The sequence below is a fragment of the Thamnophis sirtalis genome, unplaced genomic scaffold (assembly GCF_051295495.1).
Source record: "Thamnophis sirtalis isolate CommonGarterSnake01/CBP01778 unplaced genomic scaffold, rThaSir2_p1.2 scaffold_2, whole genome shotgun sequence".
Classification (NCBI taxonomy): Eukaryota; Metazoa; Chordata; class Lepidosauria; order Squamata; family Natricidae; genus Thamnophis; species Thamnophis sirtalis.
This window is the reverse complement of record NW_028261382.1, coordinates 94,892,054-94,902,053: the sequence shown is the minus strand read 5'-3', so window position 1 is coordinate 94,902,053 and position 10,000 is coordinate 94,892,054. Positions and strand designations below refer to the sequence as shown.

Genomic DNA, 10,000 nt, shown 5'->3' with positions numbered 1-10,000 from the left:
GAGTTTCAAGCCAACTTTTGCACTCTCCATCTGCATCAAGATGTTCTTTAGCTCCCAAAAGTTTTCTTCTTTAGGTCACTAGTGGGGGGAAAATGTGGATTCCCTAGGCTGAAAATTATTTCCTTTATCTGAAACCATACTTATGCTAAATGCAAGAAGGATGTTGACATTGGGTGGCGTTTTTGACCATGTTTCTACCAATCGAACGTCCAGTCAGGTGGTGAAAAATCAAGCGAAAGTCATTTTAGCTGAACGAGTCAAGCAGATTTGCAATCAGTTCTAATGATTGATTCAGCTCAAAAGTCCATTCAGTCCAGTCCAGTCTGGGTCTGCATAGCAACATGTTGATAAAGATTAGCTAGATTAAGATAAATTAAGACTATTTTTTTAAAAAAAGTGAGCTTGCCAAACTCCAACTGTGCCCATCGAAAGGAGTCCGACCAGGGGTGGGTTTCAACCGGTTCGCGGCGGTCCCCGCGAACCAGTTGGTCGGCGAATCTGGAAGTAAGTAACTTCCGGGAACGGCGAAGGGCTCCCCGCCCGCTCGCGCTCCTTACCGGTCTTTGAAGGCTTCTGCGCTTCCACGCAGGCGCATGGCACATACAGCGCCTGCGCGAGTCTCCGCGAGCAGCTGGAGCATCGCGCAGGCACTAAGACGCATGCGTGAACTGCACGCGTGCACGAGGATGCCGTCGGCCCCGTTCCAACTGAACTGGTTGGAACGGGATTAGCAACCCACCCCTGAGTCCGACCTTTGGAATCAACTGAAAAGCTCTCGGCTTGATGGACGCATCAAATGGACTCAACAATTCTATTCAAAACATTCGTTTGATTAAACTAATCTTCTGCACAGCCTGGATATTTAAGACTGCAGGAATGGAAACAGATTTTTTTTAAAAAAGTTTTTAATCGCTTTCCATATTTCATTAGCAACATCGGAGGTGATGTATAATAGGTGAAAATGTATTCTTTCTGTCACATTTGAAAAGACCTGTATGTATTTAGATGAGCGGGGTTTTTTTGCCTTGGGCTCTCTGGAAAGACAGTGGAAAGTCACAAGACCAGGGCCTTAACTGGACTTGGTGTTACTTATTTTAGACAGTTAATAGAATCGTAAGACTGTAAAACGAGAAGGGACCACAAGTATCAGCCAGCCTGGTGTTTCTAAACGTTGGAGGCTTGAAGATGTAGGGACTTCAACTCCCAGAATTCCCCAGCCATCATTAAACCATAGACAAAATGTGGTTCTCCAGTATCTTCTTAAAAATCTCCAGAATTTGCTCCTCCAGAATAACAAAGTTGGAAGGGACAGCGGAGGTCTTCTAGTCCAATGCCCTGCCCAAGCAGGAGATCCTACACCATTCTGGACAAATGGCTGTCCAATCTCTTCTTTAAAATCTCCAATGAAAACATCTGGAGGCAAGCTGTGTCACTGGTTGATTGTCCTCACAGTCAGGAAATTTCTCCTTAGTTCTAGGTTGCTTCTCTCCTTGATAAATTTCCATAGGTAGACTGGGCTGCTATTATACAGATCTTATGGTGCAGTGGTTAGAGTGCAGTACTGCAGGCTACTTCTGCTGCCTGCCGGCTGCCTGCAATTTGGTAGTTTGAGTCTCACCAGGCTCAAGGTTGACTCAGCCTTCCTTCCTTCCGAGGTCGGTAAAAAGAAGGACCCAGATTGGTGGGGGCAAATATGCTGACTCCGTAAACCGCTTAGAGAGGGCTGAAAGCCCGATGAAGCGGTATATAAGTCTAACTGCTATTGCTATTGCTTTATTGGCTCACAACAGGAGAGGACAAAGCAGAGAAAGTGGTTTCCAAATGACCCTTTGGGGACGAAACGGCTAAACTTGGCAGTTCCGTTTGTGGAATTTGTGGCCTTGGGGGTTTATGAAGCAGGAAGTGGTGGGCAGACAAGCGGGAAATTAAACAGAAATGTTCCTGAGCAAAAAACAAGAATGAACTTAACTTAACCTGCCAGTCATCATGCCTGCTATGGAACTAGTCCACCCCAAAGATAAACACCCAGACAAAAACTGAGCAACGTGGTACATGCAGTACAATGCAGTGAAATATGTTCAGATCTGTACATTGGGGAAACCAAACAGCCACTTCATAAGCACATGGCACAACATAGGGGAACAAACCCAGCAGGACTAGATTCAGCGGTCCATCTGCATTTTAAAGACAAAGGCCCCCCTTTTGAAGACACCAAAGTCCACATTTTGGACAGACAGAATCGCTGGTTTGAAAGCGGGGTCCAAGAGACCATCAATGTCAAAATTGAACAGCCTTTTCTCAACAAAGGGGGAAGGATGCGACATCATCTATCTCCAGTCTACAACACAGTCCTTTCAACGGCTCCAAGAAGGCGCCACACCCATTTGCATCAATCAGGTGACCCTGAGGACAGAGATAAACCTCCAGGTGACCTTAACGACCCACTAAAAGGCTGCAAATGACCAGCTGTCTGCAAGGAGTATGAATCCTTCCATTCCCCACCATCCATTCAGAGCTGAAGAAGCTTCTTGGATGAGAAGCGAAACGCCTTCAAAGAAAAAACAACAACAGAAAGTCCAGTTGGGACTGTCAGTCATCATCCAATCAGCAGTCCTTATGGGCTTGTTTGCACATCACATCACCAAATAAAATAATTTATTTTGTATCTTTATCAAAAAAAAAAAAAGACCCACCAGAGGATGCAGACTCAGGCTTAAAATGCTGGAAAGAGTGTGATGAGAAACATTTCCCAATTTCCTGTCCGTTGTACCAAGCTTCCATAGCTGTACTGGGCAGAGTGATGATGAAACTCATTCTCAGAAAAGGCAATTTTATACATGCTAATGCGTGTCCATTCAAATGCACCTCTTTCTTGCTTTTCCCCCAGCAGCTATTCCTTCTGAGAATCTCTCTTCTTCTTAATAACCCGATTTCAAAATGTGAAGTTCCTGCTTTGATCTGGCAATAAAAAACACTTGAGAAAAGATCCTTGAGATAAAGATTTTGTCCCTTATTTCTATTAGGGTTATCTTTATGCTCTCTCTAGTACCCGACTTATCAGCAAGTTGATGAAGGATATCAGGGAGAGGTGGATAATAATATCTAAACAGATGCTCCAAAATAGGTTGTGAATCTAGTTTTAGAGAAACAAGAAGGGTTTCAATCCAATCAGAATAGAGCTGGAAGGGACCTTGGAGGTCTTCTAGTCCAACCCCCTGCTCAAGCAGGAGACCTTATACTGTTTCAGATAAGTGGATGTCCAATCTCTTCTTTAAAACCTCCAGTGTTGGAAGGCCCACAACATCTGGAGGTAAGCCCTTCTACTGGTTGACTATTCTCCCTGTCAGGAAATTTCTCCTTATTTCTAGGACATTCCCTGACGTTCTTTCTAAAAGCATGAAGTGATGGTTTTGCCAGCAGGCCAGAGACCCCGGGGCACTATGGAGCCCACCAAGTGGTTGGCCCAATTATGGTCATCAGGGTGTCATCATGATGCTTTCATCCATGAAAGGCAGGGAAGGGCTTTGGACTATACAGGTAATCTCCACTTAGTGATTTCTTGTTCAGCAACCGTTCAAAGTTACAACAGTGCTCAACAAGATGACTTATGGCTGGTCCTTGAAGTTGTGGCTGTAACAGCGTCCCCACAGTCGCAGGATCATGACTGGGGCACTTGCCAACTGGCACACAGTTGCAATGGTCACAGCTTTTTAGTCACATCTGTCAGGCCTGCAATTATATTCCTTTTAGAATTTTGGCCTGCCACACTTTCTCTTATTTCATTATGCTGTTTCTTTAGTATAGTTGATGGGAGAGGGGAATAGACAGGAGTGAGATTGTGGAATGTATTGTTTTCATTCTTTACTAGAAGCCAAGGTCATCCTTTGTCTCCGCACCAGTACACCTGACCGGAAGCAGCTGGGTGTGGATGCCAGCCTGGGAGAAGAAGATTAGACCATGTGATGGATTGTGGGTGTGCGGGCAAGAGCATGAACTTTTAACTGGGTGGGATTCTGATGTCATTTCCAGAATTGGGATTCCATAGCAATGTGCTAAGATGTCTGCTTTATTGAATTGGAACTTTAAGGATCGTTTTGCCTTGGACTCTGATTTAATTCTACATGATACTTGGAACGCTGACAACATCATTGTCACTTGTGATCTTCACTGCCAGCTTCCAGTAAGCCAAGTCAATGAGAAAACCAGCCACCCCCTGATGTTGTGCTTAATGACCGCACATCATTCCTTAACAACCACAACCTGAACTGTCATTGTACACCGAAGATTCACATTTAATTTCGTTGTACAAGGTGCAATGGCAACAAAGTAAAGTAGGTTGCTTCTCTCCTTAACTGGTTTCCATCATTTGCTTGTCCTGCCTTCAGGTGCTTTGGACAATAGGTTGACCCTTTCTCCTTTGTGTCAGCCCCTCAAACACTGGAAGGCTACTATCATGTCACCCGCTAGTCCTTCTTTTTCTCTGAAGGGATGTCCAAACTAACTTCTGGCCTTCTTCATCCGGCTTGTTTTCCCCCATTCTAATCAGTCCCAATTCTGGCAGAGTTCAGCTGGTCTTGAAAAGCTCTGATAAACCATAACATCCCAGAATTTTGAGAGCCAAGCTAGTCTCACCCTCCTCTGTACATTTGCCCAGATTCAAGAAGTTGTGTAAGCCGAAGCTGTGATTTATTCCTCAAGTTAGTTTGGCTGAAAGAGTTATGTGGTTTGGAATGACAAGAAATCACCCCCAAATTTGCTGTGTGCAAGTTTTGGGAAATAAAAGTGCAAGTGGTGCAAGATAGTTGTGCAAGAAAGAACATCTGAAAACGACTGTTATCTTCAAAGCCTCATTAGGCTCACTTTTTTCCAGAGTTTGATGTATAAGGATTTGACTCTTCCAAGGAAGGGAGGGGATGGCTTTGGTCTGTTCTCAAGTTTAAACTGTACATCATTTCTGCGTATTAATCATCTCCCTGTGTTATGGAAGTTTTAATTAATGTAATAAGGTATGAACCCATGATTAAAGGAAGAGGGTGAGGCTGTCGTTTCTTACAGTCGAAATTGCAAGATTTATAAACGTATAAAAAAACTTTTAAATTATTATATATATTATATAATTATATATATATATATATATGTGTGTGTGTGTGTGTGTGTGTGTGTGTGTGTGTTATATTTGTGCTGATAAATAAATAAAGGGAGACTAGTATAGATCTATTTCAAGCTATTTAGCTCTCATCAGCTAGCCATACCCTTACTGGGTATGCACAGGTTCGAATCCCAGTAAGGGTATGGCTAGCTGATGAGAGCTAAATAGTTTGAAATAAATCTATACTAGTCTCCCTTTATTTATTTATCAGCACAAATATAACACGAAATGTGTAACAAAGGCAACAGTAAAAATATTGGGTTTCTGTCGTGATGGACTCTTGTGACGAGCCGATTGACAGATAATGGAAACTGTTAGCTTCCTCCCATAATTGGGGCTTACCAGGGGTTGTGACACATATATATACACATACATACATACATACATACATACATACATACATACATACACACACACACACACACACACACACACACACATATTATGATGACTATGATCTTGATTTATCATTTATAGCTTTTATGTACAATGAGAGCTTATGCACCGAAGACAAATTCCTTGTGTGTCCAATCACACTTGGCCAATAAAGACTTCTATTCTATTCTATTCTATTCTATTCTATTCTATTCTATTCTATTCTATTCTACTCTGTTTCCCATCCTGTTCTATTCTGTTCTATTCTAATCTGAATTGCAATATAGAATTCTATGCTCTGCTCTTCTGTTTTCTGTTCTATTCTGTTCTGTTTCCTACTCTGTTCTGTTCTGATCTGATCTAATCTAATCTAATCTAATCTAATCTAATCTAATCTAATCTGAATTGCAAAATTGAGGGTTGCTAAAGCTAAATATTTTACTACGGGGGGGATGGCTTCACACAACAGTCCAGGCCCAGCCCTTGGATCATTATATCCTTCTAGTTTACTCTCCCTTGATCGACCTTGCTTGGAGTCATCCTAGATACAGTCAATGACAAGATTTACTTCTGATTATCCCCCTTCAGTTTTTGCTCCAGGGGCAAAAATGCCCCAACAACTACAGCCTCACGTTGGAGAAGTTCTGAGCCTCTTCCCTTCTTGTCTCTGGAACAGCGATAGGAAAATAATTGGAAAGGCACTGGAAGTCATTCGGGATGACAGCCCCCAGGATTTTCAGCTTTAGCATGCAGTTTAATTAACATTTCCCTCTCTCCGAGCCCCCATCCCACCCCTCACTCCCCGTTCCCCACCCTCTAGATTTAAACCAGTCACAAAGCGATTTGCCTCCAAGGCTGAAAGCATATCTTTTTTTTTTTAAAAAAAGAAAGCTTTTGGGTCAGAAAGGGGTGGGGAGAAGGAATATTTGACTATACATTTCAACTCCCCTGCCAATATTTTCCTTGGTGGGACAAAGACCGTTTCAGGGCTCGGCTTCCTTGCTTTAGCGTAGAATTTTGTTCTGCGTGAAACTTTTCTCTAGCCGTTAACATTCTTTCAAAAATAAAAAAAAGAGACACCCTGGGCAGGATGGGTTATATTACAGCAGCAGAATATGTCTCATACATCTGGCTTGGATGAAAGAATGCCTCCCCCACCCATGGAGTCCATCCCAGCTAAGAAGAAGCAGCCAAGGAATGAAATCTCTGTTTACTTTTCCTCAAGTTGGGCTTCGTTTATGTGCCAACTGAAATCCAATTGCGATACCTTCCCACAGAGCATTAGTAGTGCGATATACCCTATTAAGAGTAGGAGAGAGGGTAAGAAGGAGGAGAAGAGAGGTGGGGAAAGAGAGGGGAAGAAGAAAGGAGGAAGGAGAGGAGGAAAGAAGAAGGCAGAGAAGGGAGGTTGAGAAGATGGAAGGAGCAAGGTTGTTGCAAAATAAGATGGAGGCACGGGGTGGCAAGAAAGGGACCCACACTGTATTCTATATATTTGTAAGAAAACAACGCTGAAGATTAATGATGAATAGATACATGTTATTAGCAATTATAAGAATGTATATTTGTGAATGAATGTGAAAAGGGAAAATAAAAAACCTTTTTTTTTTTTAAAAAAAGGAAGTGCAATATATCCTGTTGCCCTGAAAACCAGACCTCACAGTGGTTAGGGTGCAGTACTGCAGGCCACTTTAGCTGACTGTGATCTGCAGTTCAGCGGTTCAAATCTCACCGGCTCAAGGTCGACTCAGCCTTCCATCCTTCCGAGGTGGGTGAAATGAGGACCCGGACTGTGGGGGCAAGTTGCTGACTCAATTTGCTAAAAAAAATTTGTAAACCGCTTAGAGAGGGCTGAAAGCCCTATGAAGCAGTATATAAATCTAATAAATAAATAAAATAAATAAATAAATAATAAGCCCAATTGGTCTTTTGGGAGTCTTCTAGTCCAGCCCCCAACTCAGAAAGGAAACCCTACACCATTTCAGACAAATGGAAATCCAACATCTTCTTTAAAATGTCCAGTGTTGGAGATTTTACAACTTCTGGAAGCAAGTTGTTCCACTGATTCATTGTTCTCATTGTCAGGAAATTCCTCCTCAGTTCTAAGTTGCTTCTCTCCTTAATTAGTTTCCACCCATTGCTTCTTGTCCTGCCCTCAGGTGCTTTGGAGAATAGCTTGACTCCCTCTTCTTTGTGGCAGCCCTGAGATATTCAAGCACTGCTATCATGTCTCCCCTAGTCCTTCTTTTCATCAAACTAGACCTACCCAATTCCTGCAACCCTTCTTTACATGTTTTAGCTTCCAGCTTAATTCTCTGTTGCTATCCTTTCTGCTTCCCATCTATTTCATCCTTTGTCAACCTCCTGCAATCATTTTCCCCCCTGTGCATATCAAAAAAAGCTCCAAGGACTTTAATTGTACGTGCTCTTTCCCTTAGCTTTCCTCCTAAGGGAGATGGTGAGTCTTTCATCCAGTCAATTCCAGTGGGTCTGAGGTGGAAAAGAGCGGGACTTGGCAACCCTTCTGAGGCCTGAATCTATGGATTTTGTGTGTTTGTGTGTGTGTGTGTTTGTGTAGAGCTGCCTGCTTGTCAGCCCCAATGTAGTAAGAAGGACAGAAGGGAAAGCTCATTCTCCATATAACATACCTCAGGAGAACATATCTTAGAAAGGGGGATGAAAGCGACAGCAGCTAATTGCCTCACACAAGCAAGTGAGCAGTTGACTTTTAATCCAGTCTACCTTCCTTAATCATTGTCTCCATCTTCCCCACCCCACCACCTCCTCTCTCCTCCATTTTGTATAACCTTCTTTGGTGGATAACTGGTGGACGCAATGCTTTTTTTATCAGAACTGCACCAGAAGGAGCCGTCTTATTTATTGCTGGCGGTGTTAAATGATGCTTCGTCTTGCATTATTTGGCAGAAGTTGCTCCCCGCAAGGCAGATCTGCTTCTTATTTTGTGCTCACAACCTTCAAACTATCACAGAGTCTGATCAATCGAATTTGGCTGCTTCCTATCTGGCCATCCTTCTCTCTTTGGCTTCTGGATGAGCCACGGTGACCCTATCTAGCTAAAGTGGCACCCTTCAAAGCCCCATGAATCTTATCTTCCATAAAATAAAAGTTCAGTACTTATTAGGGTTGATTAAGGGTGGTCTAGATGACCCCACTGTGCCTCGAATGGAAAGCGAAGCAGCCACACTTCCATAACTGAATGGATTTTACATATCAAGGAGCCATTTCCTCCCCTTCTCTGGATTCTACAGCAATCTTTGTTTTCCTGTCCGTGGAACCGTTTTTAAAAAAATAATAATAATATATCACTCTCTTTATCTTCCATCTCTCCTCTGTACCATCCTCTCTTCCTTTTTGATTGACTTTTGGGGTTTTCAGTTTCCCTCTTTTGCCTCTCATCCCCCTTCCTTCAATCATCCTCTCTCCCCTCCCTCCCCAGGACCTCTTTCCAACTGGTACGTTGACACATCTGTTTCTCATTTAGATTTCTTTTTTTTCTCTTCTTCTTCTTCACAGTATCACTTGGAAACAATGAACCCCTTTAAAACAGGCAAAAAAGAACTCCTTTGGAGAATCGCCCTTCTCCACAAAAGTTAAATAAATTGGCCTCCAGCCCTAAACCAAGAAATTCTTTGTTTCAGGTTTGTAAAAAAAAAGACAAATAAGTTCAATATGTTGATTTTTTTTAACCCCCCCCCCCAAAAAAAAACCCCACATCCTTTCCGTGTTATACGGAAAGACCCTTTACAAAATAGTTAACCTGGTTAACAGATTCTGTTGTAAAAACAAGGACCACAACAATGCCAAAACCTATCCACAAATCTTTTGGAGAAGAGAGCATTATGCCTGGAATGGCTGGAATAAGAAAAGTGGGGTTTAAACTTTTGAATGCTCGCATTATGAGGATCGTAAAAAGAACAAGCAATTGAAAGCAGATGAGCTTCTTGCAAACTTTAATGCCAACAGTTTTCCCTCCCAGAGTGCCCCTCCCTTGCGCCTTATGGTTGCATTGGGTAACTTTAGGCTGCCTTCCCGAATTAAATTAAGGACAAAAATCAAATTCTCCAACTTACCTAGGAAGAGGATGAAAAGCACAGACATTCCGCCTCTGTGTGTGTGTGACAGTCCTTTCTTTCTTTCTTTCCTTCCTTCCTTCCTTCTCTCTTCTTCTTCTTCTTCTTCTTCTTCTTCTTCTTCTTCTCCTCCTCCTCCTCCTCCTCCTCCTCCTCCTCCTCCTCCTCCTCTTTCTTCTCCTTCTCCTCCTTCTCCTTCTCTTTCTTCTCCTTCTCCTCCTTCTTTCCTCCTCACTTCTCCCCACTCAGGAAAACTGACAAGCAGACCTGCTCAAAATTCAAAGCAGCGCCTCTGGAATGCGCTCTGGGTAACTGCCTCCGGTGCGCCGGAAAAATATCCAACTTGGCTTTTCGTGTGTGTTTCTTCTGCCCTCCTGCCGTTCAT

The 10,000-nt window shown here is 42.9% G+C and overlaps 1 protein-coding gene across 1 annotated transcript in view; it reads right to left on the bottom strand.

The window, feature by feature from the left end:
- CLMP (CXADR like cell adhesion molecule) overlaps nt 1-9,696 on the bottom strand; it is a 48,293-nt gene extending 38,597 nt beyond the window's left edge. Inside the window, exon 1 of the mRNA XM_014075074.2 lies at nt 9,616-9,696. Within this exon, the coding sequence (XP_013930549.2) occupies nt 9,616-9,643 (28 nt within the window). The 5' untranslated portion in view covers nt 9,644-9,696. The remainder of the gene's footprint in view (nt 1-9,615) is intronic.
- Between the last annotated feature and the right edge of the window lie 304 nt (nt 9,697-10,000).